The 27,920-nt window shown below is 38.6% G+C and overlaps 1 protein-coding gene across 4 annotated transcripts in view; it reads right to left on the bottom strand.

Annotated features, from left to right (window-relative positions):
* Window positions 1-674: 674 nt before the first annotated feature.
* Window positions 675-27,920, bottom strand: part of LOC132815498 (adhesion G protein-coupled receptor B1-like) — a 177,660-nt gene continuing 150,414 nt past the window's right edge. The window contains exons 11-17 of one of the 4 annotated variants that reach the window (XM_060824468.1): window positions 27,478-27,561; window positions 25,859-26,502; window positions 21,672-21,743; window positions 14,822-14,857; window positions 14,613-14,717; window positions 2,773-2,826; window positions 675-1,068 (exon numbers count right to left, since the gene is read on the bottom strand). In XM_060824468.1, the coding sequence (XP_060680451.1) occupies window positions 874-1,068; window positions 2,773-2,826; window positions 14,613-14,717; window positions 14,822-14,857; window positions 21,672-21,743; window positions 25,859-26,502; window positions 27,478-27,561 (1,190 nt within the window). In that variant the 3' untranslated portion in view covers window positions 675-873. The remainder of the gene's footprint in view (window positions 1,069-2,772; window positions 2,827-14,612; window positions 14,718-14,821; window positions 14,858-21,671; window positions 21,744-25,858; window positions 26,503-27,477; window positions 27,562-27,920) is intronic. The other 3 variants (XM_060824470.1, XM_060824469.1, XM_060824471.1) reach the window with 3 other exon arrangements.

The following is a 27,920-nucleotide window of genomic DNA, read 5'->3' on the forward strand; positions in this document are numbered from 1 at the left end:
TAATAAAAATCAACTTGGTGTAACTTTGGAACAGAAAATTGTAAAGAAAAACTGGTAAATTCACATTCCTGATGCATTAGGTTTTAAATTATCTCACCCCTTGATTTTTCTTGGAACGCTACAATAAACACACTGTGTATAGTTTACTCTTTTATTAGAAAGGAGACATTCATTTTGTGCTCTGAAAACTGTACATAAAACTGACTAACACAGATCTAGGAAACCAGAACCAGTTTAACCAACCATAAAAGTAGAATCTCCGAGGGTCAACGATTATTAAACACATGGCATAACATTAGCTTAACTCTGTCATTGTACATAACACTGTTAAATTCTGTTAACTTAACAGGAAATTAAACACAGTAGAAAGATATTTAAGCTAAAAGTCAATAGGTGTAATAATTACATATTATACAGCAGGGCAGCCATGGCCTTGTGCTTTCAATTTATATATCTAAAATCTTGACAGGTACATCACAGTTTTTTTTTAAGTATGTTCATTGTATTTACTGTTTGAAATTTCATTTTTTAATATAATACACAATATGACAAGAAAATGCCATTAAATTTTGATGCAAAAAATGCTTGCATATCAAGCAATCAACACTAAACTGAAGTTACTTGTTTTTTTTTAATATATTTATATATATATTTATATATATATATTTGCCCATTACTGTCTTTGATAAGAGTTTCTGGACTACGGTTACTGTGTTCGCTAACGTGTTTTCTCACCGTAGTGAGACAACACGACGCTGACTGCATCACAAGGTTTAAAACAATATCTCTCTGAGAACAAGATTTCTGTACTGTAATAAGGTTTCAAAAGAAACCAATCTGTTTTAAAGTTTAAAAAAAAAGTCACTCCTCAGGTCAGACTTCAGTCTGAAGATCAATGATGTCCTGTCCACCAAGTGGTATTGTGGCTCCTGTTTTTTCCCATTCCACCGTTCTCATTTCTAAGGGAGACTGATGGGTGGGATCCAGTTCCTTTTTAATCCATGCGGGTGGAGATTGTACCTTTCGGATTCCTTCCCAAGGCCGCTTGATTGGAGTCTGCTTCTCTTGCTGTTGGGAAAATGGTCAGCTTATTAATTACGGTTAAGATCCAAGGAAACCCAAGTGCACAGTTCCAATCAAACTGTTTCATGTTCATTGTAATCATGTTATACCAATGCATACTGAGACAATACAAAACATTCTGAAACACAATAGACCAATCAGCATCTGAAGGAGAGAGATTATACTTTGACCTGAGAAGCTGTGTTAGAATAAATGCTGTTTTTCCATTAGTTGTGTTTCCAATGCATGGAATCTGTGCAAGCAGAATCAGTTTCTGATAATACGCACAAGACATAATATAATCAATTGCAAAGATACATTGTGGTGGTCTACTCAAGTTAATTTTGTGAAATGATTACCTGATCCAGAAAGCTATTAAAGTGAAATTCATTGAAGATATACTAAGCTTATAGCTTGTTTTATTTTCTACTGATGAAGAGTAAAATAGTTCCTGTGTTGCTATATCTAAGTAAATAGCCTTCATGTGAAAGTTGGAGCCAGGTCAGTTTTGTAGAAGAAATTCATTCAGATGTAAGGTTAATGGATCTAAGAGTTTCAAGTGAATTGTATTTATGAGCATAACTCACTTATATCGAAACTTCCATAATTTTTTAGGAATTTTAGCCTTTTGGATCTAGAATATGTTTGTCTCTGAATGTAAATGTGTAAGAAATTCCAAGCCTGCATATTTTGTAACTTTGAGTAAAGTCTCTCTAGGAATTGAAATTAAGGTTCTGTATACTGGGACACTGAGCAAGTCTTACGCAAAAGCAAAGTACTGAGGATGCTGCAAATAAGGACAAAGAAAAAAAGCTAGTGAATCTGAGGAACAGAGTTAACCTTTCAGCTCGATGACCTAATGAGATATTCTGATGAGAGCTCATCGAGCCTTAACGTTAAAAGCTAAGGAAGGTTAATTCATTTTGCAACCTCAGTTTCAAGATCACTCAACCTCTGGCCTGCCCTGTACCCCATACGATAGCAATAAGCTGAAATAATAGCTCAATTCAGAAACCACAAAACATCTTTTGATTTTGTACAGTTTGTTATTCAGAGAAGCTGCCTCTGGATCTTCTGAAATGAGGTCAAGAAAAGCTGATGGGACATTGAAAGAAAAATACAGGTAAATTTTGTATAAAATTTCCTCTTTTACATAAACCTTAGCAAGCTAAGGGAGAAACTGCATCCTGCATTTAATTCAGGTTATAACCTTCAATATTCCTTGAATTATCTAATACCATCCATGAAAAGCAATTGGTCAGTGAAAAATAAAGCAAGCTGTAAGATTAGTATATTTTCAATAAAATTCACTTCAATACCTTTCTGGATTAGATAACCAGTTCATGAAATTTTGTCAGTAAACTAAACTGGGTTGACTATAACAATATTTCTGTGCAATTGACAAAAATGGAAAATATCACAGAAGTTAAGCTGTTACGGGAACAAGTGTAGACCACAGAGACCCATAAGCAAGCATCAGTGAAGTTTAGCTGTCTGTCACGATCTCTGGCAGATGAATCTTTCCATACAAGCTGTTCCCTCTGCACATAGTCTTCGACACACAGTGTTTAGCGCTGTGAAGTCATTTGAGTTCCAGGATTCCCATTGAGAAATCTTTGCAGTTACCAGGCCATTCCGTTGTGCAATGTGCCAAAAGCGACCTGCATACAGTGAACTGTTAGAAATTCAGTTAGAAAGCACCGTACTTACACTGAGATTGGTTTTATCACTTCCTGCTGATGAAACACTCCATCGTTTCACTGCCTAGTAATAAAGAAAACAATTCTAAAAACTAAAAGTGCAGTGCAGTATTGAAAGGCAATAGTACTGTATCAACAATAAGCACCTGAACTAAAACAAAATCTATCTGAGGAGCAACATCAATAGCTACCTGCCAAACTGTGTTGGGGCAGGGGTGAGGATGGGGGATGGGGATAAATAGGGAGGGGTGTCAGACGTGGAGAAGGGTCAGCAAAGACAATAATTTGCAAAAATATCTACTGTAGCTCTTCAAACTCCACATTTTGAATTTGATCTGATCTTTGCACTGGTGTTCTTGCATGCTGTTTGTGAAGATTAACAAGGCTCAAGTGACCAGTGTCACTGGGTGTTCCTCCTGAGCTTGGGCAGTAAGTTAGAAATTCTCAGTGGTGATGTTCTTCCACATTTACTGATTAGAATATAATGAAAAACTTTTCAGTGTAACATATTAAGATGGTACATGAATTGTTGATGGAAATATAAAATTATATATTAATTGCAATACTGCATATGTTTTTCACTATTAGTCTTCTTTTCTCTGTCATGCTAGGAATACAAAGCATAAAATGTTAACAATGCGATTCAAAACTACATTGCTTTACCGGGTCAATTTTGAATTGCTCTTATAAACAGAGAATTTTCTTTTACCACTGTGCGACAAAACAAAGATCGTCAGCTATACTACACTGATGACAAAATTATTGGTTGAAGTAATTCAGAGCATAATGATAATGCCCATTTGATGAATGGAGAAGGTGATATAATTCACTGCCATAATCTGATGCAGCAAATGTCTGCTAGCAGCCTGAACTAAAATTCAAATTCGCCCAGAATTGAAAAGGTCTGGTAAAATCAAACTTGATCAAGATACTGTCAATAAAACCTACATACTTCTAATTTTGAAAAACTTTCAGGGTCATAGAGTCATAAAGATGTCCAGCATGAAAACAGATCCTTCGGTCAGAATTGTCCACGCCAACCAGATATCCTAAATTCATCTAGTCTCATTTGCAAGCATTTGGCCCAGATCTCTCAACTCTTTCTATTCATATACCCATCCAGATGCCTTCTAAATGTTGTAATTGTACCAGCTTCCACCACTTCCTGTAGCAGCTCATTCCATACACGCAACCATTTGCATGAAACAGCTGCGCCTCCTGTGCCTTTTAAATCTTTTCCCTCTCACGTTAAACAAAACTCTTGATCTCCCAAAACAGAATCCCATACAAAAATGGTTCTATCATACAACTCCATCTACACAAATTTCTATATGGATAAAACTGATTCTCTTTTTGGTTGTACAGACCTAAAGAATTCTGGCTGCATTACAAATTAAAGATTTGTGCTGAGACGACCAGGAACAAAACAGAAAACCTTAGGAAGCATGTAAAGTTAAGAAGTGACAGAATGCACCCTAAGTTTGGATTTCAGCTCAGAGTCCCTGGCTCAATTGGCTGAATAGCCTCCTTCTAGCCTTTACTTGTCTAAAATTCCATTAAAAGGCATTGGCAGTTAGGAATAAAGATTTCAAACTGTGGTCAGACTTAGGATCATGCAATAGCAAGGTTAGATTGTTTGGAGACAGAGAGGAAGATAAAGAGAGAAAAGTACATAAAGAGATATTAGTATCATTCTTGAACATGTAAAGAAAAAAATGTTAATTATTTGTTCATTTGTACAGGCAGTTATTAATGAAACAAATGAAATGGAGGAGAGAGGTGCTGCAAATATATTTGTTTACAGTTCTTGTTGTATTGTACTGTTCTACACATCTAAGTTTTCAGGCACTGTTAGTTTAAACACAACAATCCAGCAAATGGCCCAGTGAAAACAATTCAATAACCTTAACTCAATGATTTGCATGCTTCAAACAGAAATCCTGTTGCATTATTTTAGTGAATCTTGACTGCATATTAATTTTTCATGTAGACTGAGGACTACACTCAATGGTTGTAATTGTCCTCTCCCTGAAGATAATGAAGCTTAGGTCAAGAAGGTCGATAAACAATGCATTCAAACTGCCACCAATGAAGTTTCTTAATTAGTCTACTAATGGTCACTTAATGGCTTCAATCTGACACCTCCCCAATTATTTGCCACCCTAGCAGATGGGAAGTGGTTGGGTTCTCAACTGAGAATCCAGGGCAACAGGGACGAGGAAGTCATTGAGGAGAATCAGAAGACGTATCGCCCTTGTGGACAAGGGCGCTGGTATCAGGAAGAAGTTAAAGAGGGAAAGAATGTGAAGGTCAAGTTTAACAGTGAGCCCCAGAGCCTAAATTTCTATTCATCTGCCAGAATCGCTTGACCTAACCATCACCACCTTTTCAAGGGCACTTAGGGATGGACAACAAATCCTGATCAGGCGAGAAATGTTCAGCATTAAAAAAAACAAAAATTAAATGTAGTTGCTTGCCATATACTAGCTCAGACATTCTCATCTAAAAGAAAGTTAGATGACATCAGTGAGGATGGGGTAAATCATGAGGAAAGTTTGCAACAAAAGTGCAAAGTTCACATTTGGTACTTGGAAATATATACAGATTATATTTACATGCTCACTGCCCTGTTAAAAATCTGGGCCAATGTTACAGAACTACATTTTCTTCACTGGAGCAGTTTTCTGATGTATTGCACATGTCCAGTAGCAGTGACTATTATTGGAGAAGCAATTGATAAAACAATGCTAGCTTTGTAGTCCAAACTGTGACTGTGACATCATTTACACTTGAATAACACCCCACATGAAAAGACCTGAAAGCTGCTAGACGAGACGGGAATAGTCATAGAGAAGTTTCATAGAGGTGGATGGGGACACCATCCACCCGCACATGATTGCTGAAGTAAACAAAACACTGACAAAATGCTGACACTTGAACCCCATCCAGCAAGGATTAGGGGATTAGGATGTGGAAATTCTCAAAGACTTTCTTTCACTTCCTTTCAGTGCTGCACTTAAAATTGGATTGGTATTTGTTGGGCCCAGTAGGATCATATTAGGCCATGAAGTTTGAACATGAATTAAGCTTCATGTTAGGCCGTGAGCACTTAATCTATAGGGATAGCACTGTACTAGTGGAAGTGTTGTCTTTCACATGGATACAGGAACTCTGCCACAAGAAATTCTGGAGCATGAGAGGCATGAGTGGCTTCTTTAGTATTCTTGTCTTTATCCTTCAACAGATACCAAGAAGAGAAAAAAAATGGTTAATTTACCTCATTTGCTGTTCAACTGACTTTGATCAATCTAAATTTCTGCAGCATTTACTGACTACACTACAGTGATGGCCAATCAATAATAATTCAGTGCTGTGAAGAGCTTTTGAATGTGCATTACAAATGCAGGTTTGTTTTTATTAGACACTGTCACTTCAGATGACTGAAAATGAGGGACTTGCAGATGGGAATAGTTTTCAAGAAAACCTTAACTCTTCTCTTTAGACTTGGAGGTGTTTTCCAGAAAGATACTCAAGCAATATATTAACTCTGTAAATGAAATTTTGTTTTTATTGTTCAATAAGTTTATATCTGATGAGGTGATTAAAATTATATAATGGTTGCAAGTGAGGACTGCAGACGCTGGAAATCAGAGTCAAGAGTGGGGTGCTGGAAAAGCACAGCAGGTCAGGCAGCATCCGAGGAGCAGGAAAATCCATCTTTTGGGCAAGAGCCCTTCATCAGGAATCAGCAACAGCCTGGTGCCCTTGTGCCAACTCTCTGTGAGAGCAACTCAGCAAATTCCAAACTCATTTCCTTTCCTTGTAATCATGCAATTGTTTTATTTGCTTTATGCTTATCAATTCCTCTTTGAAAGTTGTGATTGAATCTTCTTTGACTGTACTGTCAGGCAGAGCATTTCAGACCCAAACTAGTTGCTGCACAAGTTATTCCTCATGTCATCATTAATTCTCTTTACCAATCACCTGCTGAGCATCTCTCACCAGCCAATGGGAACAGTTTCTTCCAATCTACTCTACTTAGATGTTTCATAATTTTGATTACCTATATCAAAACTTCTGATGATGAAGAGATGAGAAGGAATTTCCTCTCTGTTGTGAAGGTTGAGAGTCTTTGGAACTCTTTGCCACAGAGAGTTGTGGGGGCAAAGTCCTTATGTTTGTTTAAGGGTGAGATAGATAGATTCTTGGTACATAGGAGAATCAAGGGTTACAAGGGGAAAATGCAGGAAAATAGATGACAGGAATGCTGGATCACCTCTCAAGCCTTCAATAGGATTATGGTTGATCCAACGTTCCTGACATCTATTTTCCTGCATTTGCTGATGTTGTATGGTCTCCTCTCCATCTTTTTTTCTCAAGGGAAAACAACTCCAGCTTCTCCAAACTATCATTGTAACTGAAGTCCCTCGATGTTGGAACAATTCTTGTCAATCTTTTCCTCGACTTTCACAACATACCTGAAGGGTGGTGCTCAGAATTAGACACAATACTCCAAATAAAGCTGAGGCAGCATTTAATGAAGGCTCATTGTGGATTTTTTTTTGTGTATTTCTATCTATGGAGTCCTGTGTGCCTTTTAACGACTGTTTCAACATGCCTCCAAACTTCAATCATGTGTGCACAAAATTGGTTTGCACTGCTGCCTCATAGCGCCAGAGATTTGGGTTCTACTCCAGTCTCAGGCGACTGTCTGCGTGGGGTTTGCACATCCTCCCAGTGTCTGCATGGGTTCAAAGTCTGGTTGAAGATTTGTAGCTCGGGTGTCTGTTGTTGTGGTTCTGTTCGCCGAGCTGGAAGTTTTTGCTGCAAACGTTTCGTTCCCTGGCTAGGGAACATCATCAGTGCTATTGGAGCCTCCTGTGAAGCGCTGCTTTGATGTTTCTTCCGGTATTTATAGTGGTTTGTTCTTGCTGCTTCCGGGTGTCAGTTTCAGCTGTAGTAGTTTGTATGTGGGGTCCAGGTCGATGTGTCTGTTGATGGATGTTCTTGCCGTTTCCGGGTGTCAGTTTCAGCTGTAGTGGTTTATATATGGGGTCCAGGTCTATGTGTCTGTTAATGGAGTTTGTGGATGAATGCCATGCCTCTAGGAATTCCCTGGCTGTTCTCTGTCTGGCTTGTCCTATGATGGTAGTGTTTTCCCAGTCAAATTTATGTTCCCGGTTGTCTGAGTGTATGGCTACTAGGGATAGCTGGTCGTGTCGTTTTGTGGCTAGCTGATGTTCATGGATGCGGATTGTTAGCTGTCTTCCTGTTGGTCCTATATAGTGTTTTGTGCAGTCCTTGCATGGTATTTTGTAAACTAAGTTGGTTTGGCTCGTGCTGGCTATTGGGTCCTTTGTTCTAGTGAGTTGTTGTCTGAGTGTGGAAGTTGGCTTGTGTGCTGTTATGAGTCCTAAGGGTCGCAGTAGTCTGGCTGTCAGTTCTGAGACGCTCCTGACGTATGGTAGTGTGGTTAGTCCTTTTGGTTGTGGCATGTCCTCGTTCCGTGGTCTATCTCTTAGGCATCTGGTGATAAAGTTGCGTGGGTATCCGTTTTTGGCGAATACCTTGTACAGGTGTTCCTCTTCCTCTTTTCGCAGTTCTGGTGTACTGCAGTGTGTTGTGGCTCTTCTGAATAGTATCCTGATGCAGCTTCGTTTGTGTGTGTTGGGGTGGTTACTTTCATAGTTTAGGACTTGGTCTGTGTGTGTTGGTTTCCTGTGTACCCTTGTGGTGAATTCTCCGTTGGGTGTTCTCTCTACTAACACGTCTAGGAATGGGAGTTGGCTATCCTTTTCCTCTTCTCTCGTGAATCGTATTCCTGTGAGTGTGGTGTTGATGATTCGGTGTATTTTTTCTATTTCTGTGTATTCAAGGTATTTCTGTGCAAGGTAGTGTTCTGGGAAAACACTACCATCATAGGACAAGCCAGACAGAGAACAGCCAGGGAATTCCTAGAGGCATGGCATTCATCCACAAACTCCATTAACAGACACATAGACCTGGACCGCATATACAAACCACTACAGCTGAAACTGACACCTGGAAACGGCAAGAACATCCATCAACAGACGCATCGACCTGGACCCCACATACAAACTACTACAGCTGAAATTGACACCCGGAAGCGGCAAGAACAAACCACTATAAATACCGGAAGAAACATCAAAGCAGCGCTTCACAGGAGGCTCCAATAGCACTGATGATGTTCCCTAGCCAGGGAACGAAACGTTTGCAGCAAAAACTTCCAGCTCAGCGAACAGAACCACAACATCTGCATGGGTTCCTCTGGGTGTCCTCTGGGTGTTCTGGTTTCCTCCCACAGTCCAAAGATGTGCAGATTCTAAGAATTGGCCATTCTAAATTACCCCATGGTGTCCAGGGATATGCAGGCTAGATGTGTTAGCAATGGAAATGCATATTTGTATGGAAAGGGTGGGTCTGGATTGGATGCTCTTCAGATGGTCATTGTGGATTTTATGGGATGAATACCCTGCTTCCACACTGCAGGGATTCTAGAATTCTTAGAGATTCCCAGATACGATATATGGTACTTCCAAAAAGATGTGGAGATTTTACAGAGGGTACTGAAACACTTTACTAAGATATTGTCTGGTTTTGAGGGTATAAACTATGAGGAGAGATTGGACAAACTTGGTTTGTTTTCACTTGAATGTTGAAGGATGAAGGCGGCGTGAAAGAAGTTTACACAATTATGAAGGGCATGGATGGGATGGGCAGTTGGAGACTTTTTACCAGAGTAGAAATGCCAATGACTAGAAGACAAAGGTTTAAAGTAAAAAGGGATAAGTTTAAAGGATATGTGAGAGTTAAATGTTTGGAATCTGCTGTGATGGAGGAGGTGGTGGAGGCGGATACAATATCAATGTATAAGAGGCATCTTGATAGATGAACAGGTGGAGAATAGAGGGATACTGACTGGGTGTAGAGGCAACAGGCATCATGTGTCAGCACATTCTTGGTGTGCTGAAGGGCCTGTTGCTGTGTGAACTGCTTTTTGATCTTTCTCTCTGTTCTTGCACCCCTTTAGATCGCTGCTCCTCATTCTCCAATCATGCTTCTTTGTGATAAATGTCAGCTGTGACTCATTTGGCCAATCCAGCAGCACTTATCCTTTTGAAGTTATCACTATTTCATTATTCACAATACTTCAAAGTTTTGCATTGTCTACAGATTTAAATTGTGCCCTGTACACCCTACATATTAATATCACTGTAAAATGACAGTTTCCAGTCAACTTCTCTCTTACATGTAAAACATTAAATATCTGAGCTTTTCTTACAAACTGCCATTGAAAATATATATTAGAACAGAAATGCTGTCTTTCACTTCTTCAACTGTTGAACACCAGAAAGTATTCAGCTTTAGTATTACTCCTCTTGGTGTAAAGACTGCAATGATGCAAAAAGAAATGGCAAGTAACAAAGCACATTAAACAGATACTTACAATCTTCGATTCTCAAAGGCCAGATATATGTTTCATTCTACTTTTCAGAAATGTTTAAACTTAATTGTCCAAAGGGAGTCATTGAAGTGTCTCGATCAGGATTCATAAAATTTCCAATTAGATTTAAGATGCTGGAGTGGTGGACTAGATCACTGGTTCAGAGGAGGGGTCAGAGGAGTGAGTTGGAGGTGAAGAGTGTTACACAGTGACATTTGCTTTTTCTTTTTAAATTTGAGGTTGCCAAGATGGAAAAAACAATTGCAATATTCAGTTAAAAGGAGAGATATGGTAGGTTCTTCCTCAAGTTGCCGAGTATAGAACAGAGGAGCGCAAGTTAAAAATAAGATGGACTGAGATACCGTGATTGCTTTCTGATTAACAGGGTGCAGAATCTTTGGAATTCTTTACTACATAGGGCTATGGAAACTTTGATCATGTCTAAAGTAGAGATTGATAGATTTCAGATTCCCAATGACATAAAGGGTTATGGGGATGTGTGGGTAATGGCATTTAGATGGTCAAACTTTATTATACTAAATAGTAGAGCAGGCCTGAAATGCTAAATGACCTACTCCTGTTTTTATATTCCCAACAATAAACATTTTATTAATTTGGCATGGGATGCAATGTAATGGCCCCTCACACGCCACAGTGCACTTCTGTAAGAGAGAACCAGTATAGGTCCATGAGGTCATGCAGTGATGAAGTTGGGGGCTAGGGTGTGGAATTTGGATCAGGGATTGACAACAACAGCTTCAGTCTTGACAATATTTAATAAGAGGAGATTTCTGTTCGTCCATTACTGATGTCAGATAAGCAGTTTAATAATTGAATAGCAGAGGAGCTGAGAGAGCTGGTGGTGAGGTAGAGCTGTGTGTCATCAGTGAGTATATGAAAAGTGAAACTATCCCTTTGGATAATGTTGCGAAGGGGCAGTTTGTACATGAGAAATAGGAGGATTATCGTCTTATTGACGAGGACATCCACGTCTCTCTGTGCGTCCACACTCACAAACTTCTCACCATTTTAGAAATTCTCTGCACGGCTGGGCTTTATACAAAAGTGAATAACCTCACATTTTCCCATAATATTCCAACTACTACATTTTTGCATCCAAAAGAGTAAAACAAAATGACCAGGTAGTTCCGTTTATTGAGGAATAAATGATTCATTCGTATTCTGAACATCTCTGATCTTCTTCAAATATTACAATGCAAACTTTTACATCCAATTGATCAATAGCTCATAGATGACATCGCTAAAACTGCTGGACTACTTATGTAGAGTGGTGAAATATTGGGCAAAATCTAGCAAAAATCCTGGGAGTGTGAAACAAGGAGGGCATGGTATAGAAGGCAAAATGTCAACGTCTTGAAGGCAGGAGGCAAAGTTGGGAAGTAAATCGGCAGTGGATCATGGTTTCTGTGTCAGGTTGCAGCAGCCTATTTTATCAGAACAGTACACACTCTCTTGGTCAAAATGTACCTTAACAAAGTCAGCATCAAACAAGACATACATTCCTCCAGTTCATGATTGTTTAAAAGATAGTGTGGTCTTCCTGCAGAGATTAGAAGCTGCTTTTCTTACAAGGGTGAATTTAGCTGGACTCAGGCAGATGAGGCTGAGCTTTCATTAGGCTTATGTGAGTAGTTGTCCAAGGAGGTAAGTCAGTTTGTAGCAACCCTAAGGAGGGCCTTGGGGGGTAGAAAGGATGGATCTAGGTGACAGGGAGATAGTCAATCTCTGACAAGAGCTGTAACGTGCCTGATTGAGGGGGGAATCAATCATGATTGAAGGCAGATCAAAGGTGATGCTGGGAGAGTTGAGAGTACCGAGAGTAATGGCATTAGATGGACGATTGAGGATGGCAGATGATAGGTTGACTGGGACATGTTAGGGCTGGGCCTTCGCTGGTGGGAAAACAGCCCATCAAGGATGATGATGGGTATCTGGAACATCACTGAAGGTCGGGTTTGCATGATGGCAGACAATAATAGAGGGAAGGTGACTGAGGGACAGGATAGGGTGATGGGTGGCTGTTAGCCTGGGTGTGCAATAGCAGTGACAGCTTGAAATCTTCTTGTCTTACGGTCAGAAGGATGCTGCGGGCTTGAATAGGAAAGGTGCTTTCCCGAATGCTCTTTCTTTATGGGAGCTGGAACCTTCAACCAACTGTGAAGTAACACTGGACTGAGCTATGTTCTGCTCGACCATGCTGCACAAATGGCTAACTCCCTCAATGCCACAGAACTAATTGGCCAGCCCCTATGTGACTTTGTGCAGTTGCCCCCATCTCTATGCAGAAATCCCACTCACTTCCCATCCTGCCGGCACTGTAACACTATTCACCCTGTAGTGGTTCTGTTCGCCGAGCTGGAAGTTTTTGTTGCAAACGTTTCGTCCCCTGGCTAGGGGACATCATCAGTGCTGTGGAGCCTCCTGCGAAGCGCTTCTTTGATGTTTCTTCCGGCATTTATAAATGCCGGAAGAAACATCAAAGAAGCGCTTCGCAGGAGGCTCCACAGCACTGATGATGTCTCCTAGCCAGGGGACGAAACGTTTGCAACAAAAACTTCCAGCTCGGTGAACAGAACCACTACAACAAGCACCCGAGCTACAAATCTTCACACAAACTTTGAACTATTCACCCTGACAACATTGATGATGCATTAAAAACTCTGCCTTGGTGATTGAACCCATGAACCTCTGATTCTGAAGAATGAATGCTCCCACTGAGCGAAAACTGACATGGTCATTTTACTCTGAGAACATGCTCAGCAGGGAATTAAACACTTTGTTTTCACATAGCTCATAACTGCCAACAGAACCAACATACTCTATTTACAAGACGCTGCTCATCTACTAGGCCCGCGGTCAAGGAAAGGCCGCCAGCATTCTCAAAGATCCATCCCACCCTGGCAATGCTTTTCTACAACCATTACCATTGGGGAGCAGGTACAGAAACTGAACAAATGCCATAGCAGGTTTCGAAACAGTTTGTACCCTACTGTTATTAGAATACTGAATGGACTTACAAACTCTTATGGTTGTACCTATATTTTGGTTTTTGCCGCTGTTTACCCATTATTTCCTTAACAATGCTATTTAACTGTGTGATCTGCCTGTATTGCTCACAAGGCAAAGCTTTTCACTGTGCCTCAGTACATGAGACAATAAATTCAATTCAATTCAGCTAATTGCTATGCTTGGAGAACACTGTCAGCAAAGTCATAAATATAGACAAGTTTCCCTTTCTCTCTAGTCAAATTGATCTGACCGCCTGAATGACTTTTTTAGTTGCTCATAATTTTCTTCATTAATAAACTACTTCACACTATCCCTGCAGGGTACTTATTTGTGTGGATTATTCTGTATTGATCTATGACATGAGTCTTAATATTGTGGCTCAAGAAACCACAATCAATCGCCTTTTGCTATCAGTCATTTTCTATTCTTATGTAAGGTTGACTTAAAAAAAAAGTCTTGCTTTTATAAAGCACTTTTGACGATCTCCATATGTCTCAAAACATTTTACAGGCAATTAAGCAATTTTTTTGATGTGCAGTCATTGCCGTAGTGTAGGAAATGTAGCAACAGATTTACACAAATGCGTTAACAAACAGATAGTCTGTCTTTTTATCATGTTTATTCAGGGGTCGTGACAGTGGAGTTAACATTGAAATCATGTTGTGTAATCTTATACATCAACCTGAACATGTAGATGGGATCCCGGTTTAACCCTTCACCAAAATGACAGTACATCTGACAGTGCAACGCTCCATACATAATGCATTATTATGTCAATATTGATGCAGATATCCTTGATCATCTTGTCCATACATGTTATGATACACCTCTAAAGCAAGTCGGACTTGAACCTGGGCCTGCAGCTCCTGCAGTCTTGATGTAAGCTGACTTTAAATTGGCTTTAACATTGAAATATAAAACCCAGTGATTTAAATTACAATCTACACATTAAGTAAGGTTATGACAGCTTCAAGAACTTGTGAAGTCAGTATCAGCTACCAGGGAAGGTGAAAAGAAAAAATAAAGCTTCAATTAATTCTGAAATCCAATAACACTTTTGTTGGTGATGTGTTTCCATAAACAAGTCACATGTAATCCAAGAGTTCATTTGAACTAGGTCTAGTCATAGTGATTTGGGCTACTGAAGAATAGCAAAATGATTCTCATTCTCTACAGCTTGTAACATTACTGAGACCAGTTAAAAGCAAGACTGTACTTTGGATTGTTTGGCTTACATGAAACTTCGAGCAACAATGTTAAAAACGAGTCACAGACATCACTGGGATGTTTTGCCTTCGGGGCCCCACACCAAGATGTAACAGAGCTCTTATGGATTAGAAAAAACCCATTCTTACTTTGCTGTCTATTGTGGGAGACTCTCTATCTTTCTCAGCGTGCTGAAGTTTCCTGTTGAGGTCCTGAAACATGTCTTGATGCCGTTTTCGTGTGTGCATTATTTTCTAGAGATAAAAATCAAGATGTCACTAAACAATGCAGGTAAGATGTAGTCAATGCCGTCAACATTTAATGAGTGAATCTAGCAGATGCTAAAGAAAGAGCTCACCTCAAAATCTAACTCAGCATATCGAGATTTTCTTCTCTAGAAATCAATAAAAAAATAATTAATGGAATCTATTAAAAAGTGCACATTGGATTCTGAGGTCACTGGAAATTTGTTTTTTAATATTACTTTGTTCAGTGTCAGTATGTCTTTTGTGCTCATCATCAGTTGAAAATTATGTTATAAGGAGAGTTCTGGACAGTAAATTGGTTGTTATCTGTCCAACCTCTGGAACCCAGATAGCATCTCGTCCAGGCTGATAAAATTAAAGTATTTCTTAATTGCTACCTGTTAAGGTATTATCCAAAACTAATTTCAACAGTTCCAACTCAGCTCCTCAAGGGCAGAAGCCACACCATACAATTGCCCAAATTTAGCAATCTTGTTCAGAACTGCCAGAGGATGGCTGATGTAAGAAATTAGATTATGTTACGCTGCTGCAGCAAGAGGCACCTTAACAAGGTTAGAACCGAGACACTTTGTTGGTACATAGCTTGACTTTGCATTTAATTGTATTATGGGGAATGTTTCATGCTGACATTGAATACCTGAAATGGAGAGGCTTGAATTAACTTGCTTGACAAACACAGAAAACAAAACAGTAACGGGTTATTGACGTTGTACTTCTTAAAATGTGAAAACATTACACACACTTTTCATTTGTTCACAGAAACAAAACAAAAACATGAATCATTCTGAAATGATTGTTGTATCCTTTGCAGCAAGTGTCATTCTGAGTATAATGGCACTCCCATAGGAACGAAGCATTGTATAGGAAAGAAGCATTGCCAAACATTTACTTATTGAGACAGTGCCCTGTAATCACATTGGGTCAAAGTACATGGACAGACATGAAAACCCTACAGTATGTAAACCAGATCAAGCTTTGAACTAGGGAATAAAATAGGTCATAAGACAGTTAGGAGAAAGTGAGGATTGGAGATGCTGTAAATCAAAGTCGAGAGCATGGTGCTGGAAAAGCACAGCAGGTCAGGCAGCAGCCGAGGAGCAGGAGAATCAATGTAGTAATGAAGGGCTTCTGCTTATAAGACAGCTAGAATGGTTCCAAAATGGCACCAAGAATAATGAGCAGGAATGGTTAAATATTCGTTATTTTTGTTCAGTTATTTTGCTTGAGACTGATGTATTACTGAATAAATACATTTCCAAATATAAGAAACAATCAGGCTAAATGACATAAAGTTTGCTTGGTGATTGAGAAACTGAGATTTACTTTGAGTTCTAAGGAAAACCTCTGGTTTTATCGCAATTTCAAAATGAGTTTGCCTGGTGGTCACGGTCAAAGTAACACCAGCAGGTACAGAAACCTTGGAATGGAAAACAATTAATGCCCAACTTACGATGGAAGCTTTTACACAGCTGGACAGATTTTTAATCAGTAAAGGAATGTAGGGTTACAGGGAAAAGGCAGAAAGTAGAGTTGAGGATTATCAGATCAACCATGATCTAACTGAATAGTGGAACAGACTTGATGGGCAGACTGGCCAACTTCGGTTACTAAATCTTATGGATCTTAGCAATTGTTGGTATGAGTGAGCTAAATGGCACTGTCACTAACTCCAGTACAGAGAAAATGAGTGTTAAAACTGGACTTATACTCACAATTTACTCACAAAAATAGAGATTTGAATATAATAATTGTTGTGTCCATCAAATGCACATTTTGCTATTTGAACTTTTTCAATCAGGTTTCTGTTAGACAGAGGATGCCTAGTGACTGTGATGTTGATTTGCTATTCTTCCTTATCCTCTTTAGCCTTTCCATCACCTTTGACATACAGTCCGTTCTGCTGCAGCGCATGTTTCATTATTGTGAATTCACTGTAACATAATTGACAAATTGGGAACGCTGTTTCTAAAGCACGAATGTTTAAAATGTGCGTTGGTGATAACATGATTACAGCGCCAACACTTGAAACGTTGTTTCTAAAGTGCGATTTTTCTATAATGCTGGCTTTCACAAGAACGCAACCATCACATTATAGAAGAATTACCTGTAGTTGGACATACCCATCTGCCCCTCATGTCTTGTGCTTGACATTCAGCTGTGTGGCATTGCTCCTGTTTGTTTCACCAATTTATTGGTCAGAATCAGTGAATACCTTCTAAAGACCTTTCTTCTCTACATACCAGTATCTTCAAGGACCTATCCACTGTCTCCTACCTTGACACTTTCCAAAGATGTGATGTCAAGTTCCTTGTGTACATGATTCATACCTCTACCTCACCCCTATCACAATCACCAACAAGCCCTTCACTGCCACGTGGTGTTGCAGTTGATTATCAAACCACCAAGCAGTCTTGAATAAGATGCAATTTCCTCAAATTAAATATTGGGAAGACCAATACCATTAACTTTAGCCCTTACAAAATCTATTCCCTCCAGTCCTGAACAATCTGTCAGTACCCACCCAGTCCCTTCTGAATTCATCCACTTTTTTGGATTAAACACCTCGAAGGATGAACAAGAGTGTTTGTAAACTTAGTATCCTATTTAGTCCTGCATTAAGCTTCTCACCCAGTATTTTCCCCATAACAGAGAAGGTCTATTTCCACCTCTGTAACACTGCCCATCTCCAACCCTGTTTCAGCTTGTCTTCTGTTGTAAAAGTGATCTATTATTTTGTTACCTCTGAACACAACATTGTATCCAAAACTCTGCAGTGCAATGCTTAACTTACGCCAAGTTCTATCCATCTATCACTCCTGAGCTTACTGATCTACACTGACTCCCAATCCAAAAAAAGCCTCAATTTTAAAATTCCAATGCATGAGTTCAAATATTTCCATGATTTTATCCATCTGTACCTCTTGTCAACAACTCCAGCCCTATATTCCTAGGTGAATTGCTTTGCTAAATTGCCCAGACAACCGCCTCCACGATCGCCAGGCTTTCTCCTTGCTAAATTGCCTATACTGTTCAGGGATGTGTAGGTTAGGTGTATTTGGCATGGGGGTTGTAGGGCAATGGGCTTTGATGTGATACTCTTAGGAGGGTCAGTGTGGACTTGTTGGTCTGTTTCCACACTGTAAGGATAAACTCTCTCCAACTCTGGATTCCTTTGTGTTTAGATTCCCTTAGCCCATCACTGGTGGTTGGATTTCCATCTGACAAAGCCATAAGGCTATACACTCTGGAATTACTTCTCTGAAGTCCTTGCCTCTACATTTCCCTCTCTCCATCCTACGTTTGTTCAATATGAGTTAACGTGGTAATGATTAATGTGGAACAGTCAGCAAGGATATGTAATGAATAAGTTCTACTTGAAATGTTCAGCGAATTAATTAAAATTAGTTATTGCAAGGATTTTCAAAAGATGTTTGCTAGGACTCCACTGAATGAAAACAGAAGACTCATGCTATTAGAAGGCATGAAAATAAGCAAAATGTCTAAAGGACAGAAAACAGAGAGGAAGGATAATTTAATTTTGTTTTAAATGATTTGAATTAGGGTATGTCACAGTTATCTATGCTAAAACCTGTCTTGTTTTTCAAGTTACCTAAACAATGGGGGCATAGGTGGAGAAATAATCAATGTAAGCTTTTGACACCAAATTCAGTGCCATGGCAAAAAACAATTTGCACTGATATCCCACATTTCATGTTCTTTGGATGTCACAATAGCCAATGAATTGCTTTTGCATTGTAGAGTCATAGAGTCATGGAGATGTACAGCATGGAAACAGACCCTTCGGTCCAACCCGTCCATGCCGACCAGATATCCCAATCCAATCTCATCCCACCTGCCAGCACCCGGACCATATCCCTCCAAATCCAAATTCATATACCTATCCAAATGCCTCTTAAATGTTGCAATTGTACTAGCCTCCATCACTTCCTCTGGCAGCTTATTCCATACACGTACCACCCTCTGCGTGAAAAAGTTGCCCTGTAGGTCTCTTTTATATATTTCTCCGCTCACCCTGAACCTATGCCCTCTAGTTCTGGAAAATACTTTGCCTATTTACCCTATCCATGCCCCTCATAACTTTGTAAACCTCTATAAGGTCACCCCTCAGCCTCCAACGCTCCAGGGAAAACAGCCCCAGCCTGCTCAGCCTCTTCTTATAGCTCAAATCCTCCAACCCTGGCAACATCCTTGTAAATCTTTTCTGAACCCTTTCAGGTTTCACAACGTCTTTCTGATAGGAAGGAGACCAGAACGGCACAGAATATTCCAAGAGTGGCCTAACCAATGTCCTGTGCAGCTGCAACATGACCTCCCAACTCCTGTACTCAATACTCTGACCAATAAAGGAAAGCATACCAAATGCCTTCTTTACTATCCTATCTACCTGCGACTCAACTTTCAAGGATCTATGAACCTGCACTCCAAGGTCTCTTTGTTCAGCAACACTCCCCAGGACTTTACCATTACGTGTGTAAGTCCTGCTAAGATTTGCTTTCCCAAAATGCAGTACCTCGCATTTATCTGAATTAAACTCCATCTGCCACTTCTCAGCCCATTGGCCCATCTGGTCCAGATCCTATTGTAATCTGAGGTAACCCTCTTTGCTGTCCGCTACACCTCCAATTTTGTGTGACATCTGCAAACCTACTAACTGTACCCCTTACGCTCGCATCCAAATCATTTATGTAAATGACAAAAAGTAGAAGACCCAGCACTGATCCTTGTGGCACTCCACTGGTCACACAGCAACCAACATAGTACTCAGCAAAGTCCCAAATAAACAATAAAATGAATGGCCAGTTAATTTGATTAAGGGACAAACATTGACCAGGGTATCAAAACAAACATTCTAAAATGAAAGCAAAACACATCTGAGACTGGAAATCTGAAATACATCTGAAGTAAAGGTTTCTGAAGAAGTCATATTTGCATTAAAACATTAACTTTGCTAACCAGTTCCAGTACAGTCTACTTTTAACACAAATATTCTGTCTTTCTTTTAAGTGACACAGGTCTTGATTTATCAATCCATCAAAAGATAGTAATTTCAATAATGTAGAATGACAGTGCAATACCAGCCTATGTCCTTAAATGTATTTGAACCCATGCCTTTCAGGCACAGAGGTCACTTCTATAAACCACTTAGCTCTCTAACTCTCTTTCTCCTTAAGACTGTCCAAGTCAATGATCAATTAAAGATCAGTAGAAGCACATTTAGCCTAATTAAAAGGTTTTGAAAATTGAGCACTGGTTTGCAGGAACAATGAGATGTTTGTGTGCAGAGATTTTGGAGTGCAAATTGAAACTGGGTATCTGAACTTTTTATAAAGGGATCCAAATACACACAAGAATCCAAGGAAGTAGTATTGAACTTGTGCATGTAATTTGTTTTGATGTGTTTGAATTACTGCATGAAAGTTATTGGCATCCAATTACAGGAAGCATTAAACAAAAGAGTCACAAAAAAGGGCAGCAGAAATTCATTGCAAATGGAGCAGAACTCTGAGGTATTAAATTATGAAGAAAGGCTTGAACACTGGGGAGTATGTATCAATCGATCAGAGAAGGTAAAGGAAGTGATGGCTTTCAAAATTAACTTTACAGACTTAAATAATTAAAATTTGTTTCAATGGCTTGGCAGATCTGTAATGTAAGGACACAAACTCTAAGTTTTCACCAGAAATTGAAGGGAGAAGTTTTCAAAAGGTTCTCTTTCTCAAAGAAGGACAATCTGAACATGAATGTTTTTCCTACAGTGACCATTAGAAAAATGCAATAATATGTAAACTCGAATAAGATAATTAATTGGAAAGGAGAAAGATATAATATTCAAGGCTAGGCCCAGTAGAGTGATTAAAACTAGATGGCTCAATTTGAAGAGTCAGCATCACCAGAGGTTAAATTTATCAGCTGCAAATTCCATCATTTTAAATCTGAGATTTGTACTTGAGGACCATGGGTTTTCATTATAACAAACATATTAATATAATTATATTCATAAAAGCACTATGACACAAAGAAGGGGATTGACAAGCTAACCCAATATTAATGGTGTCAAAACTATTCAAATACTTTTAATGGGACATTAATAGTGGCTATCTCAGCAACATAAATTGTACAATGTAAGGTGGTATTCAGTATGATTTTAAATGCAATAAGTTCATGCATTATAAATCAACAGGAATTCTTTGAGAAGGTCTCTTAATTATAAGGTCAGAGTTGTTGAGTCCATCTAATTAATTTTCATTTTTAGAAGGCACTTGATGGAGTTTAACATATAAATGTCATTTGGGAATTTACTAACTGTACTGAAAACTGGAATCGACAGCGAAAGGTAACAATAAGTGGAATAGGCTCCAACTGGGTCCAGAGGGAGTGTAGTGGCAGTGACTATTTCATTACATGGCATATGTTTTAGATTCTGTTAAGTTATGCTATTAATAAATGAGATGGAGCAGGAACTCTGTTGCAACTTAACATTTGGAAATGGCACCAAAATATATAGGTAGGTAATCAGAATGATTTGTAGCCTTCAAAGATACCTTGATAAATTAAGTGAACGGGTAAAGGATGACAAATCATTTCCAATTTAGACAAGGATAAGAACATGTACATAAATATGGAACAAGATATACATGGTGGGGTGTCATTTGTCACAGGATCCATAAAACTCAAGACTAAACAGCACATTTAAGGGTAATTATCTTAATTCTGCTCCCAGTGTGAAGCAATTCTTGCTGTGATTTTGTTGCAGGAATCTTGGCTTCTCCAAAATTTTCTGCCAATCAATTTTAATGGGCAATAAATCATGTATGCCCAAATTCTCAATATGTACTTCCAGCAAAATTAGACTCCAGACTAAGAGCACAATTTCATAAAATTAGCCCTTTAGATGACTGTGCACATTTTTTGTTATCCTACCTTCAACGGTACACTGACACATTGGAGAGAGTTCAGGGAGGCGCGACTAGGATTATTCTGGGACTTAGGGCTCTAAAGATTATAAAAAAAACAAAGAACTTAGCTTATTTTTGCTGAAGCAAAGAAGATTCAGGGACACATAGAAACAGGTCATTCAATTTAGATTTCAATCTCAGAACTAAAGAACCGACATATAAATTAGCAAGGCTCCAACAAGAGTAGAGATTAGAAGGTATTTTCCCAACCGAGACTTTAATTAGGTGAGACAGATCTATGACAGAACAAAATCTACAGGGTCAGTAGATATACTAAATTGACCAAGTGACCTTTTCAGACTCTAGACTTCTATTCCTTTGAGGTCTGAAGGGAAGCTCGGGGAAACTAATGTGTAGAAACCTATTAAGAATCTAAATGAGTTCTCCTTGACATTTTATTACAAATGTTAATATTGATAGCTTTATTTATGGGGATGGAGAGATAGGAAAAGTCAACATAAGGCATCCCCCACTGATCGAGAACTACATCATTTAAATTCTGTTCAAATTAACCAATCAACTATAAATCTATAGGCAAAATGCTTCAGAACTGTCATGCAGCAAGTGACATTCAGTTTATCGGAAAATCATGAATGTACTGCTTATGATTTTCCAATTAAGACCTAACTACTGAAAAGACCTAAAGTACCATTCCTTATTAGTATAGCTCATACATTTTGCTATCATACTTTATTAATATGGCTGATACATTTTACTGAAAGCATCAATATTTGCACATTTCTTATTTTCTCTCCCCTTTTCAAATATAAACCAGCATTGTTTATCTGTGTGCTATGTTTCAAATTTTATAAAAATTATTTTTGATGGCCCTTTTGATAATCTAACTTCATATCACTCAAGTGGTTATTGATCAGGTGAAGATCCAGAAAACATATGTCAGAAATACAGTTGGTGTGACAGTGTATCTAATACCAATCCTGCCAAATATTTATATTGATGCACATTTTACCATGGGAACACTAGATAACAATCAAGACTAAATACCTTTGTTGATACTGACCCCACATTCCAGATATACAAAGGTAAATTTAGAGTGTTCCAGACTCAACAATGGCAAAAGGCTCAGTTCTGGTCAAGAGTCAAATCTGATTTTTAGTTATGTCAGGTAGTAAAAAGTGAGGACTACAGATACTGGAGATCAGAGTTAAGAGTGTGGTGTTGGAAAAGCACAGAAGGTCAGGCAGCATCTGAGGAGCAGGAGAATCAACGGTTCTTTCATCAGGAATACCTGAAGGGCTTTTGCCTGAAACGTTGATTCTCCTGCTCCTCGGGTACTGTCTGACCCGCTGTGCTTTTCCAGCACCACATTCTTGACTATTAGTTATGTCACGCATGATCTCACCCACAATAACATTTGTCAAAACTGTGGAAACCAGCCATTCAGCCATTAGCTCAGATTTTTCTTTTCTCTGATTCACTATTGAAGATTTGCATGGCCAAACTGTTATAAAAATTTGATTGTTGGACATGTGTCCTTGTTTGGCTGAGCCAGTGTTAGTCTTTACTGAAACCAGTGAGCTCCTCTAGTGCCTTTGAACTAGAGTTCAAACTCCTGCAGAGGTTACTGATTATATCTCTAAGTATGATGGCACAAAACCTAACTGCTTCCATCAGGCATGCTGGTTCCAACGCAACAAGTTGTATACAGCTAGTGTCATTGTGGGCGATTTAAAATTATCTTCCAATTCAAGTGTTGATTCTTCAATGGTTTTGCATGTACTGTATTGATAGAATTCTTTTATCCCTTTTCAGGATGTGGGCATTACTGCAATGCAAGCATTTATTACCCATTCCCAACTGGCCTTCGTAAAGTGGTAGTAATGAGTGGCCTTCTTTAATACTGCATAGCTTGCTAGAATATTTCAGAAGGCAGTTAGGAATTAACTACATCATTATGGAGTAATACGTAAGATCAGAACAGGTAAGGAGACAAGTTTTCTTCCCTGAAAATATTTCTGAATCAGAGAGGCTTTTAAGACAATACAGTTTCATGATCACCTTGAATGATACTACCTTTCATTTTTGCATATTCTGAATTTATTCAATTTGTTAAATTTCAATTCCTCAGTGGCAATGTTAAAATTTGAGCTTCTGTCTCCAGATCATCAACAGTCCCCACTATGTAAGATTGAATAGTAAATCGCATATGATAATAACATGATCCCCATTTCATTTCAATAACATAGGAATGGGAAAAGCCTGCTGGAATTGTTCCTTGTTTGCAGAAAGCAACTTCTGATTTGTTATTCCACACTAAGTAATCTAATCTAAAAAAAAACTGTTTTTTGTAGAAACAAAAACAGAAGTTGCTGGAAAAGCTCAGCAGGTCTGGCAGTTAACATTTTGGATCCGGTGACCCTTCCTTCAAACTGCTTTTGTAGAGTTGATTTCACCAGGTGCTGCATTCTCTCAATTCTTCACACAGAAGTTATTGTGACAAGTAGCAAATGGTGAGTGTGGCTGATAGGAGAACAGGAACACTGCAGGGAATTAGTTTATGAAAAAGTCTGTTGCTTGCAAAGCTACTGTACTGATGTAAATTCATGTACAAACTTTTGATCCAGCTACAGGGTCAAGTCTGTAGTTTGCATATCATGTCCATAGTAAAATAAAAGCTTTCTGCTTTACAGGATGACTCAACAGAAGAAACAAAGGCACCGAAACAAAATCGATGAAGAATTGACCGAACAAAACAAAATTTGCTGAAATACGTTTCAACACAGATGCCAAAAACCTGTGGTCAATGAAGGCAATCAAGGAAAGGATCCAGTCAAAAACCAAGAGATAAAAAGTGGTAAGAATTTTGGTAGACCACAGGATTGGGAACTTTATGATTTTATGACTTTTATCGGAATGGATTGAGTACAATACTAATAAACATGAGAAAATTGTGAAAATAAACTGGCAAGAAATTTACTTCGAAAATATTTCTACAAGAAAATGAGTAAAAAGGGTAAATAAGGGATGCTTAAAGATGCAGAACTGATAACAGGGAGCAGGGAAAGGGCAGATAATTCAAACCAATATTTTGCACTGGTCTTCATGATGGAGGGCATGATAAACAACGCAAAAGATAACATCTGTAAGGTACTAATGGGAGAAAAGATCTTGCAACAGTCTCTATCATAATGGATAAAGTAATTGACAGTTAATGTCAGTGTTCCATGGTATATTTTCTAGGTCTTATCCAACTACAGCAAGTTGGAGAAGAAGCAAGTCATGCATTTCACTCTCATTCTCAACTCTTCCCTTGCCTGAAACAGGGTGACCCTCGGCTTAAACCATCACCTTTTTCATGCTGTCCAATGAATGAGTGACCCTATTATCTGGTAAGACCTTGGCCACTTTATCTTTTACCTCCTGGGAAATGTAAATAATGTTTAATCCATCTGTACAAGTACAATTCTAACAACAAGATTTTGTTACTGTCCTCTGAGCAGTTTCTGAAAAGGAAAGATGGAAGATAAAGATGGTGTCATCACAGAAAACTGCTGAAGTGGCCCTAAGTAAGCGTAGACTATTCCTTGAAGCAATTGGTTTGCTTTATGTGGGAGCAAGTTGGAGAAGAGATAAAAAGATCTGATGCTGAAGAAGGTTTGATGGCATTCTTCCCTTGAAAACTATTTATTTTTGTTCTGATTATTGTCTTTTCTCCTTCCACTTCTTATTAACTCCACCCTCCTGAAAGTGGTTGCCAGGTGATCAGGTTGCTGTTCACAATGATTTCATTTTGTGTTGCCTGGGACAACGCATATACTCCATAAACTTGACCTCAGTAACCTGTGTTTTACTCTCCACCTTGCAGAAGATTGGCTGACTTCCGCACATCTTCTCTCACTACGGCATAAGTGAAAATAGAACTGGCACTGCGAAGAAACTGTGTGAGTAACACAATTACCTTACAATGGATTTCACAAGGCACTAGTTGGGTGAAGTCATTTTAATATTTAACACAGATCACTAGGAAGTCTTTTTTGAAAAAAAATTTACAAAATATTTCTTAGGTAATTAATCTGAGTTTTCAAATTGCATGGTTCTTCTGACTTGATTGTGACTGCCAATTATACACTTAAATGGTAAAATGAAATCAGAAATTGACAGAGAGAGAAGATTCCAATTTTATTTTCTTACCTCCAATGAGCTTGTGGATAATGTAGAAACTGTCTCACTTTTGGATACCATCCCTGAGTTCCCTGAATCACCTGTATCACAAAGGTTATTGGGGAGTTGTGTTTCATTTGCAGAATTCTGTATCTGGTGGCCAGGAGAAGCCCTTTCATTGCAAGCAATGTTAACGTGATCCATTGGTGAGTTTTTTGCACAAAACCCACTGTCTGCATTGAGATGAATGAGTCTAGTCTGGGGCAATTGACTAATGTTAATATTATATTTGCTTTCGTCTTTTGGTTTGGGCCTCAGGGTCGAGGTGTTGGTGGGCAAGATGACATAGTTAGCATCTATGACTTGTTCTTGTGCTCGTGCTAGTTCCGAGTCTAACTGCTTGAAAATGTCACCGTCGCATATATATACGGATTTCGGCTGCTCGCTCTTATTTATTTTCAAGGTGTGGTCACTGAATTCGTTCATGTTTAATGAACCTGGATAGTTCAGCGATCCCTGCAGATGCATCTTCGACACATTCGCTGGAAGACTTGAGAAACCGGACAACTTTTGATGGTTAAACTTCATTTTCATTTCTTCCTCGTGGACCATTGAGCGTTTTAGAGTTCCTGTCAGAGTTCCTGTTCTGACGGCGTTAATATCTTTATTTAAAACTGTAAGATCAAGAATAATTATGTTATATTTTGTGAAAAGGAAAAGAAAATTGCTGCACATCATTAGACGATTTATCCGGATAGCTCTGTGAGTGTGTAATAGCCAGCAACATGTCGCAAAATGCCACATGCACAGGAAATCACTAACAGGGCCACCAGATATTCGCAGCTGTTTAATGGAATCTCATTCAGGGCTCTATTTACATAAATGTGAATTTATTTGCTATATTCTCACTGGGTGACTGGGTTTGTTATCTTTGTGTGCACTGCAATAAAACACTAACATTATGGTAGTGAAGCTATTCAAATATAAGAATAGTTTTATTGCTATAATATTAACAATAAATAGTAAATTACTTTAACACAAGTTGATATATTTATTTTATGTATAAACAGATTCAACAATTTATTTGGTCTTGTTCTATTTCCCTTAGTCTCACTCTTTCCTTCTATTTGAACATAGATTTTACATCTTCTTTACCCTGACAGAACATGCATAAGCAAGTTTATTGATAGGCATGTTCCCACTGTGCCCACATCTAAATATTCTCACAAAAATCTCTATTTTAACCCTAAGTAACACTGTGATGCTTGTTTTATACAAAATGTTACACCCACAGAGCTTTCTGCAAATTAATTATTAGAAAACACAAAACTTTTTAAAAAAATCTCCCCACTTAGCTTGCATCACTGTTTTCTCTCTGATATATTAAACTTTCCTTTCTGTGGCATCTATTTCAAAGAAAAGATTCTCTGAAATGTGATTTTTCATTTCAATTAAGTACAATATTCAGGTGGTCTCAAGCTACTCTGTGATAATCCCCCAGTTTACATTAACGCTAAACTTACGATTTCACAGAGAGAGAGAGGACGTATAGTTAGCTGGTGTCATTACATGACTGGGAAAAAGACATTGGTGTCGGTGCAGAGTAAGAGGGAGCTTTAATCAGTTATCTAGCCCATGCTATTCCTAACCTGGGAGTGCTTGATCCTGACACTGCTTTCTCAAAGTAGAAAAGTGTTCCACTCCCCAGCGCTGACATCCTTCACCTTGATAAACTAAAAAGAATATGAATTTAAATAAAAAATAACTAAAACTGTGTCTCAAGTAGTGTTGCAAAACAATCCATCAGGACCCACACTCAGCTTCCCTCAAGGAGAAATATTAACTCTGAAATATGCAGTTCAAAAGCACATAATTTCGATTAGAACAGCAAGTGAAATACTGGCTGTATGTATTTCGAGGAAATTCAGAGGCAACTGATCAGATAAAGTCTTAATCTAAAGTCACTCCTGAGAGGGTCTTGGAAATTATATTTTACACCATAAACAAATAACACATAATATGTTTATTTCCGATACTTTACTGACTGTATGCACAAACACACTCAGGAATCCACGCACAGTGTCCAGTTGTG

Source organism: Hemiscyllium ocellatum, chromosome 4 (assembly GCF_020745735.1).
Source record: "Hemiscyllium ocellatum isolate sHemOce1 chromosome 4, sHemOce1.pat.X.cur, whole genome shotgun sequence".
NCBI classification, from domain to species: Eukaryota; Metazoa; Chordata; class Chondrichthyes; order Orectolobiformes; family Hemiscylliidae; genus Hemiscyllium; species Hemiscyllium ocellatum.